The sequence below is a fragment of the Myxine glutinosa genome, chromosome 10 (assembly GCF_964187855.1).
Source record: "Myxine glutinosa chromosome 10, kmMyxGlut1.1, whole genome shotgun sequence".
NCBI lineage: Eukaryota > Metazoa > Chordata > Myxini > Myxiniformes > Myxinidae > Myxine > Myxine glutinosa.
Genome location: NC_136270.1, coordinates 95234786 through 95254489, shown reverse-complemented (window position 1 = coordinate 95254489; position 19704 = coordinate 95234786). Strand labels below are relative to the sequence as shown.

Sequence of the window (19704 nt, the reverse complement as noted above, 5' to 3'; positions counted from 1 at the left end):
GCGAGCACGTGGACCAGGCAGCTCCGAACAGTGCGGCGAGCACATGGACCAGGCAGCTCCGAATAACGCAGCAGAGCACGTGGACCAGGCAGCTCCGAACAGCGCGGTGAGCACATGGACCAGGGCAGCTCTGAACAGCGGTGAGCACGTGAACCAGGCAGCTCCGAACAGCACGGTGAGCACATGGACCAGGCAGCTCTGAACAGCGCAGTGAGCACATGAGCCAGGCAGCTCTGCATAGTGCAGTGAGCACATGGACCAGGCAGCTCCGAATAACGCAGGGAGCACATGGACCAGGCAGCACCAAACAGCGCGGTGAGCACATGGACCAGGCAGCTCCGAACAGTGCAGTGAGCACGTGGACCAGGCAGCTCCAAACAGCACGGTAAGCACATGGAGCAGGCAGCTCCAAACAGCGTGGTGAGCACATGGAGCAGGCAGCTCCAAACAGCGTGGTGAGCACATGGAGCAGGCAGCTCCAAACAGCGTGGTGAGCACATGGACCAGGCAGCTCCAAACAGCGAGGTGAGCACATGGACCAGGCAGCTCCAAACAGCACGGTAAGCACATGGAGCAGGCATCTCCAAACAGCGTGGTGAGCACATGGACCAGGCAGCTCCAAACAGCGAGGTGAGCACATGGACCAGGCAGCTCCAAACAGCACGGTAAGCACATGGACCAGGCAGCTCCAAACAGCGAGGTGAGCACATGGACCAGGCAGCTCCAAACAGCACGGTAAGCACATGTACCAGGCAGCTCCGAACAGCGCAGTGAGCATATGGACCAGGCAGCTCCAAATAGTGCGGTGAGCACATGGATCAGGCAGCTCCGAACAGCGCAGTGAGCACATGGACCAGGCAGCTCTTAACAGCGCAGTGAGCACATGGACCAGGCAGCTCTGAACAGCGCAGTGAGCACATGGACCAGGCAGCTCTGAACAGCGCAGTGAGCACATGGACCAGGCAGCTCTGAACAACGCAGTGAGCACATGGACCAGGCAGCTCCGAACAGCGCGGTGAGCACATTGACCAGGCAGATCCGAGCAGCGCAGTGAGCACATGGACCAGGCAGCTCCGAACAGCGCGGTGAGCACATGGACCTGGCAGCTCCGAACAGCGCCAATAGTTGAACACTTGCTGAAGGCCAGATACACGTGCCACATTGTGCCGGATACATGCATATCCAACTATGATATCGATATCACCATCTTTATTTTGAAGCAGTTTCATTTGTTTCAAACCTGCACCACGTTATTTTTTTTTGTCCGTTTACAAAAACTACAGATCTACTTAATCTCTTCATTGGCAGTGACAAAGGGCAATATGTGGCTTCTTGAGCACGTACTTGTCTGTGGTTCAGGAATACAGATCCAAACCGGCTCAATTTCGTTCTGACTTCCAAATTCTTTCAACATGTTTCAGCAGTTCTCCCATGCCTCTTTCTTTGTCATATATGCAGCGACATACATTACACATTCATAAGCATATAATATGAATACACATTGCGTAGAGTGAGAGCTTCGTCGACAATGGTCAGTCAATCAAGTACGCAGCCCTCGCAAACATCTGTAGGCCTAGCTAGGCTAGGTTGTTTGATCTTGGGCTTAGAATTAAAATTCCAATTAATTTTATTGAATGGATAGATTGGGATAGAATGCAGGACTTACCTCATGTAGGCTATATAGTCTAGATTCTAGACTTCGTCGACTGGACCAGGTACGTACTGAAATCGGTGGACCTGGCTTAAATGAAGTCGGTGTAGCTGGCGTAAATGATGAGCGGTTTCGAATTCAAAATCCGTTCTGTACAGTACTGTAATTTATTGATTTTAATCACCAGGTGAAAATAATTTATCAGTCGCGCCAGACCAAAGCAAGATCACGGATCATGGAAGGGACAAGATGGCGGATAATGGAAGGGACAAGATTGCGGATCAAGGAAGGGACATTTTAAATGACATGAAATTTTGTTCCTAAGGGAATGGGGAAAATTTTGAAAAAAAATGTGAAATTTGAAATGAAAGTGAAATTTTGAATTGATTTACATATACAGTACATGCAATTGCCATAGAGGTTCGCTTACGAAGCTCTGAAAATACGCATTGCGTAGAGAGCTTCGTCGACAATGGTCAGTCGATAGAGTACGCAGCCCTCTCAAAATAAGGATCGCTTTTCCATATTGTTTAGTTTAGAGATGAGCTATGTGGTGGTGTCGACTCTAAAGGTAGTTAAAGTGTATTCAGGATTGTTTCCTGTCATTGCTTAACGGAAATTAAGCCTTAATTTGAAGAAAGCCGGAAGTAGAAAAATAAAACGGAAATACGTCACGTTCTTTGTGTAAATTGTGTGGCCTTCGTTTAACACTTGAGAGATCGGCCAGCAAAGCAAGATCACGTGAGCAAGATGGCGGATCATTTGAAATGACATTTGTTCCCAAGGGAATGGAGAATGACAGTGAAATTTTGAATGTATTTACATATACATGCAATTGCCATAGAGGTTCGCTTACGAAGCTCTCTATGAAAAATCTTAAGATATATGAACCACCTCATGAGGTACCACCAGCTACACTACCTTAGTCACTACACCCAACAAATTAAAACACAGCAAGGCTAAGAGATGAAGTAAACATTAAAAACAATACCTATTATAATAATTAAATAAAAACTTAACAGAATGTGGGATTCTAGTGTATATAAAACGTTTGACGTCACCGGAAATAGATATATCGCCATAATGCGCATACAAGATGGCGGATCATGGAAGGGACATTTGAAATGACATGAAATTTTGTTCCCAAGGGAATGGGGAACGACAGTGAAATGTTGAATTGATTTACATACACATGCAATTGCCATAGAGGTTCGCTTACGAAGCTCTCTAATACTAGTACCGACTGCAAAGCCGCAATGAGCCGGCGAAGCCAAAGCCTCTTGCCACTATTTTACCCATCACTATGGAATCAGTAGGTTAGGTAGTTGGTAGTAGGTAGGTGTAATAGGTAGGTGTAGTAGGTACCATGCCTGGTAAGACTTGGTAAAAGAAGAGCAGACAGTCCTCCCCAATACCTACATACAATAAATGTGACAAGAAGCTTAAGGAAGTAACTATACGATGTGCTAGCTCAGGGCCTATTTTAAGAAATTTTAACTGGACTTAACATACGTTTTCACAGTATATGTGTAGTCTTCTAACTTCAGTCACTGTCAAGGCTGGTTCTCTCCGGGCACTGCGGCTTCCACCAGAAGAAGTTCGCTTGCAGTGATTAATTAGGTGAATTCCGTCTCAACTTCGGATATTTCCGGCCGTGAAAAACTATCCGTATTTCTAAACTAAATATGTAAACCGCTTATACCGTATTTCTGGCCGTGAAAAACTATCCCCGACGGCCGCGAGATTTCTAAAAAATAATTCTTCGTCAATTTTAGAATATTTGATGCCGTTTTCAGCATCCGAAACGCGTAATAAGCTTTAAAAAAATATTTTTCAAATGCTCGAATCTCATTGGTTCTGGTGTTTGGTGACGATTTTCGTTGAAGATAACGAGGTTGGTCTTAACGTATTTTAATTAAGATTCGCTCACGAAGCTCTCTAATATGAACTACAAGTCAAACTTTGCTTGCCAAGCCTTGAGAATCATGGGATTGTATGGATTTATGAATTGTTCACAAGGTTGCCTTTGCAAAACAAGCACGTTACCCTTCTGATAAATTGATAACGCTTTTGTATATTCCTGATGGTTGAAACCAGCTCTGTCTAGCAGCTGTTAGGTGCAAATTTGAAGAGGTATCGCTGTTGGTCAAAGTCTCGTGTACCGCTTTCAAAATCTGAGCATTTTCCTTTGCTTGATCGGGATCATCGTCATCTACAAGTTATCTTACCAGTATTGTTTGTGAACTAGGCGTGGTCAGGAAAATTGAAACTGCATGTTGTGGCGGACACGAAACCTCACTGGCGTGATGACATCATTCCGCGCGCCAAGTGGGCGGCGGCCACACCCGAGGGGTAGGCGTGGCCGCGGGATATACACCGGGCGCGCAGCCCGGAACGCTCCAGTGTTACAGTGGAGCTCTTGAATAAAGACTCTTACAACTTACCGCGTTGTCCGCTTCCTCCTTGCTTACAAGCAGCGCGCGTAACACCGCGCTTCATTGGTGACCTCCGACGTTCTGGTCAGTCGTCACTGACCACGCGAACCCACCACAAGCCACTGGTGTTCGCGATGGGCAAGGTCGCCGAGCCGTGGTCGGCCCGGCAGCAGCGTCACCTCTCGGCCGTGTCCGAATACACGACGGACATCCGGCACGTCGCGGGGAAGGACAACCCGGTTGCTTTTCCCGGTCCGTTGCCCACGCGGTCCACCTCGGCATCGACTATGCCCGGATGGCGGCGGACCAGGCCACCGACCCCGAGGCTTTGCAGACCGCCGTTACGGGCCTCCGCGTCACCGAAGTGCCGGTTGACGGGGCGGGCACGGCCCTCTGGTGCAACGTCTCCCTCGGGCGGCCTCGCCCCATCTTGCCCGCGGGCTGGCAGTGCCAGATTTTCGATGCCATCCACGGCCTGTCCCACCCGGGCACGAGGGCCTCCCAGAGGTTGATCGCCGACAAGTTTGTCTGGCATGGCCTCTGGAAGGCCGTCCGCGGCTGGGCCAGGACGTGCCTCACGTGCCAGCGCGCAAAGGTGCACCGACACACCCAGGCCCCAATGGCCCCGTTTGCGGTGCCAGAACATCGGTTTGACCACGTTTACGTGGATCTGGTGGGACCTCTGCCCCCCTCGCGGGGTTTCACCCATGTCCTGACCATGATGGACCACACCACCCGGTGGCCGGAGGCTGTGCCTTTGGCGTCAACGACGGCGGCGGACGTCGCGCATGGGTTCAACGCCACCTGGGTCGCCCGGTTCGGCGCCCCCTCGGACATCTCGTCCGACCGCGGCCCCCAGTTCACCTCGGAGCTCTGGGGGGCGGTCGCGCGGGGGCTCGGGGTCCAGCTGCACCGCACCACGGCCTACCACCCCCAGGCTAACGGCCTGTGCGAGCAGTTCCACCGCTCATTGAAGGCCGTGCTCCGGGCGACCCTCCGCGACGGCGGCTGGGTCGACAGGCTCCCCTGGGTGCTGCTGGGCCTCCGGACGGCGCCCAAGGACGACCTGCGCGCATTCGCGGCGGAGTTGGTCTTCGGGCAACCGCTGCGGGTGCCGGGCGAGTTCCTCCCCGACTCCACGGCACCATGGTCCGCGGCGCAGGAGCGCTCCGCACTGAAGGAGACCGCCCAGAGGTTCGCCCCGGTGCCCACGGCGCATCACGGGCACCCACCTACGCACGTCGCCCCGGAGCTTCGCACCGCGGGGTACATCTTCGTCCGGCACGACGCCCACCGGACACCACTGCGGCCCCTGTACGAAGGGCCTTTCCGCGTGCTGGAGACCGGGGTGAAACATTTCACCTTGGACATCGGTGGCACTCCTGACCGTGTCTCCATAGACCGCCTCAAGCCGGCCCACCTCGACGTGGACCACCCACCGCCGGTGGCTCGGCCCCCCGTGTCGGGGCCGCCCCCCGGCACCGCCCGGCCCCACCGGCACGCCGCCCCCCGAGCCTGCACCAATCCCGGGTGCAGCCGGAGGCATCACAGCTGGCATCCCTGCACCCCGGACGCCGCCAGTCGCCAGAGGGGGCTTCGGCCGGGTCATCCGTTTGCCCCGCAAACTGGCCCTCCAGGTGCGCGGGAATATCTTGGGGGGGCACGTGTGGCGGACACGAAAGCTCACTGGCATGATGACATCATTCCGCGCACCAAGTGGGTGGCGGCCACGCCCGAGGGGTAGGCGTAGCCACGGGATATACACCAGGCGCGCAGCCCGGAACGCTCCAGTGTTAGTGGAGCTCTTGAATAAAGACTCTTACAACTTACCGCGTTGCCCACTTCCTCCTTGCTTACAAGCAGCGCACGTAACACCGCGCTTCAATGTTCCTTTTTTTCTACAATAATCCGTGTGGCAATGTTTTTGTAGGTTAATGACTCAATCAGCAAGCACATCATCATTTTCCAGAATGCTGTATGAAATATGCTGAGAAACAGTCACATACCTCTTCATCTGTTTGTACATCCAACTTCAGTGCATCTTTAATCCACAACAGTGTTATGTGCATGTGGTGAACCTCTAGCTTGAAATTCAATCTGCATTGGTCAACTAATTGTCCGACTGGATGGACTTTGGATTGCAGGACATAGTTTGAAAATGACGTAGTAGGTCGTGGTTTTGCAGCCATCATGTAGAAAAACGAACCTTTTCTGATCAACAAAACTTCACCGACGTGATCCCCAACCCATCTATGTACATTTTATGTCATACGTCACGTGGTTTGGCAACAATATTTAATTTATTTAAAATATTTTTAAAAAGCTTCACCGATCGATGTGAAACTTCCTAACAGCTGAAAAGATTTCAACCAAACTTGTTTATTTTTAGGACAGTGAACGAGGCATCTACCCATCGTCAGTGGCAGGGTCTATGCAGAGGCATATTGGCAAATCCTATTGCTCTAGTTTCTCTAAACTTTGCTTCTTAGTTCGAGACATTTTGTATTTTTGTTGTTTGCTTCAAAAAAATGAAACCTTTAAAATTACAAATGGGTTTATCTTCAAACAAAACGTTTCTCTATCAACAACCCACATGAGAAAACATGAAACTAGTCGAAATAAAAAATAAAACTCAAACATTTGTGCTTAAACTCCCACAACAACAAAATAATAATAATTCACATACCAACACAAACACAACACACCTCACGTCAGTGACAATACAGCTTGCCTTGCGTGAATGGTGTTGAGGTGAACACCAGCTGACCAGAGATCACATTGAGGACAATACCACCGAGGTGTCGAGATCACGCCGAGGACAATACCAGAGATGTCGAGATAACGCCGGGGACAATACCACCGAGGTGTCGAGATCACGCCGAGGACAATACCACTGAGGTGTCGAGATCACGCCGAGGACAATACGACTACATCCTGGAAAATAAACTGGACTTTCTCTGTCTCACCGAGACCTGGCAACAACCACTGGACTACTACACGCTCAACCTCACCACACCCAATGGATATTCTTACATCAATAAACCACGCTCAGAGGGCCGAGGTGGTGGAATTGCCGTTATTCACCGACAAGACATCAAGACCAACCTCATCTCCATCTCATCTGCTCCATCATTTGAACACCTGGCTTTTAAACTCTCTGGTCACACACAGTCAGTCATGGCTGTTGTCTACCGCCCTCCCAAACCACACCCATCATTCCTGTCTGACTTCTCCTACTTTCTGACCCAGCTATGTTCCCTCTCCCCCTCAATCCTCCTCCTTGGTGATTTCAATATCCACATGGACTCCACTGACTCCACGCTAACCACTGACTTCACTGATTTACTCACCTGCTTTAACCTCACTCAACATGTCAACTTTCCTACCCATAACCGTGGTCACATTTTGGACATTGTCTGCTCTACTGGACTAATTTTGCACCATCTCTCTGGCTCCGACCTCGCTCTCTCTGACCACCTAGCCATCACTCTGACCATCAACATCCCCACCCCAGCACCAAGGCATTATCGCACTATCAACTTCCGTAAGCTAAACGCTCTTTCACCTGCCTCATTCTCATCGACCCTCTCTGAAAAAATGTCCACTTCTCCCTTCGTTGACCTCCACACCCCTTCTGACCTCACTGACTACTACAACCACACTCTCTCCTCCTGCCTTGACCAACTTGCGCCTATAAAAACCAAAACAGTTTCTTTCACCCATTCTGCTCCCTGGTTTACCCCTGAACTCCGCCTGATGAAAACTCGTGCTCGCCAACTTGAAAGACTCCGCAATAAAACAGGTCTCACAGTTCACTCCCAGGCCTACAAGGACCACATACAACACTATAAAGATGCCCTCTCCCACGCCCGCTCCGCCTACTACTCTCAAATTATCCACTCTGGCTCCGGAAACCCAAAAGCACTCTTCTCTACAATAAACAAACTCCTCAGCCCCCTGAACACCACCACCCAGTCATTCACAATAGACAACTGCATCTCCTTCCTTTCATTCTTCCAATGCAAAATTGAAAACATCTACAACAGCTTGACCACCGTCGCACCCACTCCCCCTCAAACCACCTGCCCCCCCCCCTGTCTCAATTCTCCCCAGTCTCCCCTACTGACCTCTCTGAACTCATCGGAATGAAAACTGCCACCTGCACTCTTGACCCCATCCCCTCCAGCTTTGTCAAGGCCTCCCTTCCTGCTCTCTCTCCACTTATCATTGCAACAATAAACTCCTCCCTGTCTACAGGCATCGTCCCACCATCCCTCAAAATTGCTGCTGTTACCCCCATTCTGAAAAAACCTGGACTAAACCCTGACACCCTAAATAACTTCAGACCCATCTCCAACCTACCCTTTCTGTCAAAGGTTTTGGAACGCGCTGTAGCCACTCAACTCAAACATCACCTCTCTGCCAATAACCTGTATGAAACATTCCAATTCGGATTCCGCTCCAACCACAGTACTGAAACTGCTCTCCTCAAAATCACCAACGACATTCTCCTCTCCTCTGACGCTGGCAACCTCAACATTCTCATCCTCCTCGACCTCAGCGCTGCCTTTGACACCATCGATCACACCATCCTCCTCACCCGACTTGAAACCACCTTTAACATTACCGGCACTGCCCTCTCTTGGATTAAATCATACCTCTCTGACAGACGTCAGTTCATCTCCATCAATAACTGCAAATCCCCCACTGCTCCCCTCCCCCAAGGTGTCCCCCAAGGTTCAGTTCTTGGCCCCCTCCTCTTCATCCTTTACCTGTCCCCCCTCGGTCACTTAATCCGCCGTCATGGTCTCCAATTCCACTGCTTCGCCGATGACATCCAGCTTTTCATCTCCACCAAGTCCATCTCCACCGCCACCCACTCTATCCTGACAAACTGCATCACTGAAATAAAATCCTGGCTTCAAATCAACTTCCTCAAACTTAACTGTGATAAATCTGAAATAATCATCATTGGCCCAAAAACGCTCACCAAGTCCACCCATAACTTTGCCCTCAACATCGACGGTTTCCCAGTATCCACCTCCCCTCACATCCGGAATCTTGGCATCATCTTTGACCAAACCCTCTCCTTCGACAAATACACTAAACAGATCACAAAGACAGCCTTCTTTCACCTGAAAAACATCGCCCGTCTCCGTCCATCCCTCTCCTCCGTGGCTGCAGAAACCCTCATCCACGCCTTCATCACTTCCCGTCTGGACTACTGCAATAGCCTCCTTTATGGTTCACCCTCAACAATCACCAATAAACTCAAATACATTCAGAACTCCGCTGCCCGTCTACTCACCCATTCCCGGACCCGTGACCACATCACCCCCGTCCTTTACAAGCTTCACTGGCTCCCCATCTCTCAGAGAATCCAGTACAAAATCCTCCTCTTGACCTACAAAGCCCTCCATAACCTGGCCCCATCCTACCTGGCTGACCTCCTCTCCAGACACACTCCCACCCGCAACCTCCGCTCTGCTGGTACCAACCTCCTGACCCCCCCCCCCCCCCCCCCCATCCAGACCAAATTTAGATCCTGGGGGGACAGGGCCTTCTCCATCGCTGCTCCCACCCTCTGGAACTCGCTACCTCACACCATCAGAGACTCCTCCTCACTCACCACATTCAAAACATCACTCAAGACCCACCTGTTCAACACTGCATTCAACATTTAACCCACAGCATCTAACCCCTGACTATCTCCTCTCCTTCTCCCTCCTTTGTGCTTTGAATATTTCCCTATTGATTCTTCTTTTTTTGCAATTGTCTTTATGTTTTGCTATGCATTATGTTTTGCACTCTGTCAAAGCGTCTTTGGGCTTCCTGAAAAGCGCTATATAAAATAAATGCATTATTATTATTATTATTAATACCACTGAGGTGTCGAGATCATGCCGGGGCCAATACCACCGAGGTGTCGAGATCACGCCGGGGACAATACCACTGAGGTGTCGAGATCACGCCGGGGCCAATACCCCCGAGGTGTCGAGATCACGCCGAGGACAATACCACCGAGGTGTCGAGATCACGCCGAGGACAATACCACCGGTGTCGAGATCACGCCGGGGACAATACCACCGAGGTGTCGAGATCACGCCGGGGCCAATACCACCGAGGTGTCGGGATCACGCCGGGGCCAATACCACCGAGGTGTCGAGATCACGCCGAGGACAATACCACCGAGGTGTCGAGATCACGCCGAGGACAATACCACCGAGGTGTCGAGATCACGCCGAGGACAATACCACCGAGGTGTCGAGATCACACCGAGGACAATACCACCGAGGTGTCGAGATCACGCCGAGGACAATACCACCGAGGTGTCGAGATCACGCTGAGGACAATACCACTGAGGTGTCGAGGTCACGCCGGGGCCAATACCCCCGAAGTGTCGAGATCACGCCGAGGACAATACCACTGAGGTGTCGAGATCACGCCGAGGACAATACCACTGAGGTGTCAAGATCGCACTGACCTCAAAAATTGGTGGATCAAGGAATTGGGAAACAAACATGTAATTGCTGTTTAATTACCGAGTTAATAGGATGAAAAGTGACGATTTTTCAGATGAAAATATGATTTTAGAAGTTTGACCTTTTGACCTTAAAATAGTTGCTTTCCTAATTCATTGAGGCAGTGCAATTGCTATTTAATTTTCCAAGTCAATCGGATTTAAAATGGCAACTTTAGAAATTTGACCTCAAAATCAATAGGCTTCTTTCTTTTGACCAACTCTACCATCTGGTGAAGTTTTGTGAAGATCGGTTTAAAATTGTGACCTATAGGTGATACAGAATAACGGACAAGACAAACCAATATACTTCAAAAATCTTAGACTTTGCTAGTTAAAATAGGGGAAACATCCCTGGGCACTCACCTTGTAGAATAAAGCGGTATACTTCACTGACTAAAGATATTTTAAACAGCACCACAGTATTTTAAACCTATTTCAATGGTTGCTAGAAGACGGGGGCAACATGTACAATCACGATAACGTAATCATAAGACTTTAAACAAACAAAAAAATACCTATTTTGGGGGGTAACTCCCCCCCCCTCCCCCATATACCTCCTCAGACCCCAATTTTTCTAATGCGATGAACAAACATTGGTACATCACAAGTGATGAAGGTTGTGGTGAAGTTTCATTGAAAGTGTGTAGTTTCAGAGAAAAGTGCAAATACCTATTTTAGGGGGGAAAACGCACCAGTAGACCCCTCAGGGCCCAAATGTTTGTTCGTGCCGCGAACAAACTGCTACAACATGGGAGATTAAGGTTGTGGTCAAGTTTCATCAGAATTGCGTGTAGTTTCTGAGAAAAAATAAAACAAAAAAAAAAAACTTTTGGGGGACAAACACCCCCCCCCCCCCTCTGAGGTCTGAGGGCTTGATTTTTCCTTTGACCCCCCCCCCTCCCTCCCCATATTCCACGATTTTTTTTTTTCATGCCGTGAACAAACTTGTAACATACCAAGTATCATTTATGCTAAGTTTGGTCACAAATCAGTCAGAAGTTTCGGAGAAGTGGCAAGTGTTTACGGACCGATGATGCACCGTCAAGCTCTTCGGAACTATGTTCCAGGTGAGCTAAAAAAAAATTGTCAACAAGGTAAGGACCAAGTGATTGGTGCTTTCAATTACATGTGGTTTATGGAAACACGCAATGTCGGTATAAATTTGAGAAATGAAGGTGAATCTACAGTACCAGCAACACAAAAGGGAGCAGGTAGATGCAAGATCAAGCATTTGATCCAAATACGAGGACAGTGGAGAATCGTGTTTGTCAAAAACCATTTTACAATAATGACCTCATTTCTGCAAATTAGGCTACAATGCAATTCACATTAGGAGAAAACCATCAAGAATGTTTTACTTCGTTGTTCTTTATGCCTTTAATAGATAGAATTTTGATTTGATGCATAAACAGTTAGTTCATCGTTTAATTTTTAAAAGATCAACTGCAAATAGACATTTTTGCTGCTATTCATTAGATACATCAGAAAAGATAAATTAGCATTTTGATAAAGTACATCAAGGAAATTTAAACTCATTGGATGAAAACCTCAACCCCAAAGTTTCACCCAAAGGCTGTAGGGGTGCAGTGTGTGGAGGAGAGGGAGGGGTGCAGTGTGTGGAGAGGGGGATGTGCAATGGGCATGGAGGTGAAATCAATAAATAAAGCACAAGAAGCAGAAAAACTGCCAATATCATCCTGGTATACATTGCCAGCAGTCTTGAAATCTGCAAGAAAAAAAAATCACATCGTGACCACTTACTTCATAAATACACCACTGGTCTCCTCAGCCGGGGAGTGCTTAAAATTGAATAAAAACAAATAAATTCTAACAAATTGCAAACAAAGTGGGGAAACAAAAAGATTGCAAACTGCATTTGTCATACTAAAATACAGTGTGGTGTCTAACGATTTTTGACCGATACATTCAGTCGTCACTTGTCCAAATCTCAACCAACCTTGATGGAGACCAAGTCACATGAGGGAGGTTGTAGCGATTCAACTGCCCCCCCCCCCCCCCCCCTCAAGGGTGTTTCCCCCACAAAGGCGTTTCAGTGTTTAGGTGTATAGCAGTGTAAAGATAGCTTTATCGTGCCCTTTTTCCAAAGCCACCTCTATCAACAAAAGTAATATGGCTTCTGGTTCTGGTCTCAGCTGTGGATGTGCGATTTTCGCCCCTGCAATCTTTCTGAAAGAGAAGTCTTAATGGTTATTTTTGTCGCTTTTGTTGTCGCCATGTTTGCCCATTTTGTTGTCGCCATGTTTTCTGATTTTGTTGACGCCATGTTTACTCTCATACGAGCCTCGACAAAGTATACAGAAAAAAAAAGAAAAAAGCCGAGGATAATAGCATCATATTCATATTACAAAACAATACTAACATCCTCTCCCCAAGGGGCATTTCCCACCTTGAACAAACACCGTGTTAACATGTATAAATAGCTTATAGTGGCGTTTTTGTGGGAGCACCGACCTCCCAGAAGTAAAATTATTATAAAACACGTATGATTTCCTTTCGAAACGTCGCTAATGCTGTTGAACACTTAAGTGAAAGAAATTTAGAGGATACCCAACATTCATGAGGCAATTTATGCTTATCACATCGACAATCACACCTGATCATAGATCTACTGTTGTCTATATAGCCCACAAGAGTTAACATGACCCTTCCTGCCACTTCCATAGCATTCCCCCCCCCCCCCCCCCCCCCCTCCAAGGCCACTTTCAATAAACTAACTTGAGGCAAGTAGAATGGTGAGGCATAGTCTGATTTTTTTTTAATGACCTGATCTAATACAAGTAATAATAATGATAATAACTCTCCCTGCCACTCCTGTGGTAAGCAGGTGTACTAGTTTTAGAAATAAACCTCATGGTTAAAAAAAAAGTTTTTTTTTTTTTTTTTTTTTTTTTTCATTTCACATCCTTTCAGGTCAAACAAAATTCAGAGAAAATTCATGCAATTTAAACAAAAATGGATTAAGCCTGTGCATCTTCAATAAAACGATTAAATTATACATTACTTTTCAAGCAGCTGACATGTCACCATGACTCAAGTTCATCTCAATTTCGTTATCAGACCAAATATGACAAGGCAAAAGCAAACCATTATCCAGGCAATGTATAAACCAATCAGGTCGATTATGGTGAAACATCCAAATATGTTACAATCCTGTAAACTTACCCTTCCGATTATTCCAAAATGGCCATCTCCTTAAACCACATTACCGAGCGTAGATTGCTGGCTCTCCTTCCCCGTTGTGACATTACTATCAAGTGACATTTGCGGCTTCGACTCCAGCTCGATGGATTGACCAAGACTTCTAATTGTGAAATACATTAGGATTGGATCAGAATATGTGGTTCACATTTGCATTTCGTTATATCCATTAAATGCCATCATGGTGCAGTTCAAGTATAAACTCTAACTTAACATGGACTCAGAATCTCAAAATCAATCATTTAATGTCGCATCTGTTTGGCTTGTTTAAGCTTTCAATTTTACAAGCTTTGATTATGTTATTGAACTCTAGATTTGCTGTATTTGCAGAAGAGTTGTGTGGTTACCATTAAACTTGTTAGCAGAGGAAATTGAGATTTATGCTCCTTTCAAATGTTCTTCAAAATAAGATTTCATATTTTCATATAAAAGCCACAACAAAACACACCTGATTGTGGCGTTGCGCCGATTAATGAGAATAATTCCAAGTAGCAGGAAGCCGATCAGAGCCAAAAAACCCACAGACCCAAGAACTATTTTCATGGCTGACATGTATGTATGTTGTTGTTGTTGACAGCGCTCTCCCAAAAAGCCCGTATGACACTTGCAGGACCATTCACCCTCATTCACAAAGCACTCCCCTCGATTAGAGCACTGGTCCTTTGGACAATTGGCAAGTACTGCCTCTTCCTCAGCTCTAGGGTTTGATACAGCTGCTCGTGTTAAATCCTTGGTAGAAGTGCAAATCATTCCAACAGTAGCAATCCTGGTTGCCTTTCTGGCATTCACATCGGATTCAATGCTCAATGTTTCCAAAATTGACATTCCAGGTATTGTGGCATATAATGGAACCAATGTATCTTGTTTAACTCCTTTTGGGAGATTAATGGATTCTTGGGGATCTGCAAAGATAGCAATCATCAGAATAAACCCAGAATGAAATTCCTCCAGAAAAAAAAAAACAAAAAAAAACTGCATTTTGTTGTATGGGATTTTGCCCACCACAAAGCAATATAATCTGTGAACTAGAACTTTCATCTAGCATGGAACTTTAATATAATCTGTGAACCAACATTATAGTGCCACAATTGATGTACCTCAATAATTAATGTTATATTAAAGTCGCCCACACTTCAAGCTGAAATCTCATACATTACACTTAGAAGTTATATAGCTGATGGGAGAACTTCATTCACACTTACCACAGAAGTGTTCATCAGAGCCATCAGTGCAATCTGCTACACCATCACACCACAATTCAGCAGGAATGCAGATCCCATTTAAGCATTCATGGCCTGTGGCATTTTTGCTCCTTGGTCCATTTGCAGAGCAGCCCAAAGATGGTATGCAGGTTTTAAGTCCAGTAAGTTGCATCCCAACTGGACATGCACATGTGTGACCATGTTTTCCAGGAAGACACACATGGCTGCACCCACCACGGTCCCAGGAACAGGTCGAATTGTCTGCACGGCAAATTGGCCAAAACGTAGCAAGATATTAATCTCCAAATAGGTACAGTAGTCTTGTATTGAGACATTTTCAATCATAACGCCCAAAACAAGTTTAAATCAGATTTTGATTTCAAGCTAATTCCAGGCGAGCTAATCTCGAGATAACAATCTTCTTGCTGTAAATGCAACTGATTTTAACCAGAACAAAATTTAATTTATTAAAATACACCAAAATGCTGTTTATGAGATGCAGAATACTACTCATGAAATAAAAATAGCTGATGGTGAACAAGACAAAATTAGGCTTCCCCAAGTCAGTGTGATAACCTGGCTTGAACGTTTCAAGTACCAGTCAATGGTTTGCTGAAAGCTGCAATGTCCACCAGTGGCTGATGAAGCATTTTCCAGAGTTTCTTTTCTGTACCATCAAGCTTACTACTCCATAGTGTGCTGTCAGCTGAGCAAACAAAAATGATGAGTCAAGTTATGTTGTGTAAAGTTGAGTTGCACATGCACACTTCTAAACTCCAAAAAAAAATTAAATCACCACCATTTTAGGCAATACTTGCAGGCCTCAGACTTCTGGTGTACAGTTGAGGACTGAAAAATGCATCTTCTATCATGAAAGGCACTTTGAGGAAATAAAGGTAGTGTGTCCCTGGGGTTAAAACCCCTGGGTGACGGATGACCAAAACAAGCTTCAACTGTGAGGCGTATTTCAAACTTGGTGGGATTATCTTTTTGCACACGCAGGAGAGGCCTGAAGCCTTACCTGATCGGATGGCCGACACTGGGTTCATCCGAACCCACAGAACAAATAAACTAAACAAGACAAAAGTAAGATGCAACAAGTTAAATGAAAATAAATGCAAAGACAATTAAAATGTTGAGGTAAAACCAATAGTAATAGGCTAAGGTGAGGGATCCTCCATACGTACTCAATTACAGACAGGGAAAGATAAAGAAAACAAAATGCGCTTGCAATCGGCTGGCACTCAGCTTTGTGTCCCCAAATGGCTGGTAGGGCTTGCTGGTCGTCGAACCAGAGTCACCGTGCGGGAAGCGCACAAGATGGCACGGAATTGCACCCGTAGCCAGCTGCCAGCATGCGTCAAGCAGGCAGGATCCTTCTTTGTTTCGCTGGCGGCGACCTCCATCTCCAAAGAGCACCACCGTCAACCAACACCCCCTCCAACGTTGCAAAAGTGCCAAAACCCCGGCACGTCTCTTCACCAGTGCACCTGAGACAACGGCACCCACTCAAGCTGAGAGCCAGAACGAGAGTGATATTACAAATTCTTCCTCCTCGAACCTTTCAGCTCTGTCGTCATTCGACCAATCCTGACGTCCCATTACATCAATCCATGGCCACGACCAATCGTTGTCTTGAGGGCGGGGCCTCACTTGACGCCCAATGACGAAGGTCAAGGCGAGGCCTCCCCCATCACAAGTCGTTGGGGGTGGGGGGGGCCGGGGGGAAGCCGAGTCCAATCTCTGTTCGGGAATCTTCGGATGACGTCCGGCTTTACTTGCCGATTGCCAAATGTGCTGGGTTCATCGGTGTGGTTGGCTAATGGAGCCCAATGCCTGGCCGGCTGAGTATTATAAGAACATTAGTGAAAAACCACAGGGGTCAATTACACTGGGGTTTATTAATCTTATGCCCTAGAACTAGTCAACACAAAAGCCACGCCCCTTATGGTAACATGCAAACACTCTTACCCGGACAGACGGCCCTACTAACTACATCGAGATTCTTCATGGCATACGGAGCATTCTAAACCTACACAATTCTAACTTTCCTAAGGTATTCATGCCTTCCCCTACAAACATGAGTATGTTATGATTACAACACAGGAAATGAGGTAATGTGGTTTTTTTGGGGAAGGGGGGTGGGGGGGGGGGGGAGGGTTAGGAGCGAGTAGAGCTTCACTACTGCATTTGGGGGGGGGGGTGGTTTGGAGGGAGACAGTTAAGGGATTTACATTGTGCAGATGTTCTGCAAGTGCCTATTAATAAATTTTAAAAACGTTGGAAAATGCTCAAATGGTTTAAAATGTTATGGCCTGGAGAGAAACATACAATTAGAAAATCGTCATCCACTGCACAAGGGAAAAGCTGACAAGATGGCATTCATTGGACACTCTTGTATACACGTTACATGGTAAAATCTAAATTACCATCCTTTAATACAGAGATAAATGTGCAGGGCAAGTTCTTTTTTTGACTATTAACAAATTGCAGTCTATCAATGGACAGCAGACAATACACTGAATAATTAATGGTTGCAGCAAACGTGGACAATCAGGATTCGAAGTCCAAAATTTGTCACAGGAAAACTTCATGGAACTGATCAAGGTAACCCAGGCATGATAAAGCCAGCAAATCTTGCCACACTTCAGACCATGAACTGCACTCTCCAGCTCAAGAATTATTGATATCCTCCCCTCTCCAACTTCATGAAAACGAGAAGATGATGAAATTAAGTGGACATGGGAGTAAGTATGCGTTACCCATCACTTCGGTCCATGCAAAGTTGATGTACAAACGTATTTAGAGTTCAGAAAATAAAATGGTCAATATATATATATATATATATTGTTACAGACGCGGTGGTGGATGTTAGTTTACCGAGCGGTTTGGTATGACCACGTCTGCACAGTTTACCCGATTCTGCTCGAACGTTGACTAGTCGCGCTACACTAGGTCAATGAAGGAAAAGACACACGGCTGGGATTAAAATGACACGACACCAGGGATACGGTTCTCAAGACCTCCGGAGGAGATTATATTAAGGCGGAAGGTTAGATTACAACTACAAGAGGGACATCATAGAAAGACAGGCACTTAGACACACTTATATTAACCCCAACAGACAGATAAACGGGACAAGGCTGACTCACACGGGGATTGATGGCAAGGAAAGGCGGGTAGCGATGGCTCCAGGTGCACCTGGGCTCAGGGCAGAATCGACCCGGTCCGGTCCAGAGATGCGGGAGGTTTCACAGCGCTCGAGGTGGCGTCTTGTCGTCTCAAGCTGGGGGCGCATCTGACGTCACGTCCGGTGAGTCGCTTCGTATATCCGGCGGGGAGTGACACGCCCTCGGCTCGTTAGCTCCGCCCCAGATGGAATCGGTCCGCCCTTCTTATTGGGTGCGGGGGGGGTTACCAGGCTCCGCCCTTGACGAGGAGCTGACAGCCAGCCCCTTCGTGGTAACCCCGTCGGAGCGCATGGTCATGGCGGCTAACCGAGCCGGTGTGAGGACGCACACTCCCCGCGCCGTCGCCGCGCCGCCCCCCTCTGCTGTTGTAGTTGTTGTTGTTGTAGCTTCTTCATGGGGAAGAGATGCGGGGAGGTATGGGAAGGTCCTAAACTCACTACTGGTGCCATACAATCACATTCTGGTGCAACGAAGAGTCATAATTAATGGAAACGAGTCCTTAACTGACATAGACTAAGAATAACTAGCAAGATGTCCGAAAGTTGTCTACGTGAGATGCGGTGGACCTGGGCACGACATTTAATGGGGGAAAAAGGGGAAGGTCGGTTCTACAGAGTGTTGTTTACAGACAATGGGACTAGGGAATGGGGGATAGTTGGGGAAATAGGGGAATATTTACAAGCGGATATGGAGGCCAAATTCCATATTCGCAACAATATATATATATATATATATATATATATATATATATATATATATATATATATATATATATATATATATATATATATAGTTGCGGTTTTGAGTTTGTACAATAAAGGTTAATTTTCCCCTCATAGTTTATTCACACTACAACACGTAGCCTCGCGATAGTTCAGTTATTTCATAGTAAATGTAAGCATAGTCCTTTTCCTGTGTTAGTCTTGTGTTGAGTAGAATAACGAGTTAGGTCTTTCATTGCCTTATGCCGCCTTAGACTTTTGGCGCAAATTAACACGAGGCAGGCCTGGCAAATCGAGGCAAGACCAAAGGGCGGAGGAGAAGCAGACGGTAAGAGAGCCGCCAATCAGGGCTCGAAGGGAGTGGCTGCGGCACAAGGCGTGGTTAAGAACATTCGAGAGGGCTAAGGGGGTTGGCAATATAACCCGTTGCGCGAAGCCCCCACCCCAGCTATGGGAGAGGCGCTGGATGTTGAGCTCGAGTAGTTATGGGCAGAGGAGCTTGAACAAGTCTAGGTTCTGCAAGTGTTGAGCAAGTTACAGGTTCTGAGAGAAGACACGCATGAACCAAGCTACAAGCGCTCTTACCAATTAAACGCTCGGTTGAGCTTGAGGCAGAGCCTCTATTGGGTTACGCGAGTGATAGCGCGCCGGCAGCTAAACGCGCTGTGGAAAACCGCCAAGCCTGGCGAGACGCGTACATTTCCCGCCTGCCTGCTGTGCCCTTTGTTCAAGAGACGCACTGCAAGGATCCCTCTCACCGC

At 47.2% G+C, this 19704-nt stretch overlaps 1 protein-coding gene across 2 annotated transcripts in view; it reads right to left on the bottom strand.

Moving 5' to 3' along the window:
• Positions 1-11753: 11753 nt before the first annotated feature.
• LOC137433413 (vitellogenin receptor-like) overlaps positions 11754-19704 on the bottom strand; it is a 36886-nt gene continuing 28935 nt past the window's right edge. The window contains exons 18-22 of one of the 2 annotated variants that reach the window (XR_013624781.1): positions 15629-16520; positions 15031-15291; positions 14277-14730; positions 13793-13931; positions 11754-12335 (exon numbers count right to left, since the gene is read on the bottom strand). Coding sequence is in view for 1 of the 2 variants with exons in the window: in XM_078785913.1 (XP_078642039.1) it covers positions 13823-13931; positions 14277-14730; positions 15031-15291; positions 15629-15736 (932 nt within the window). In the remaining variant the exon portion in view is untranslated. The remainder of the gene's footprint in view (positions 12336-13792; positions 13932-14276; positions 14731-15030; positions 15292-15628; positions 16521-19704) is intronic. The other variant, XM_078785913.1, reaches the window with a different exon arrangement.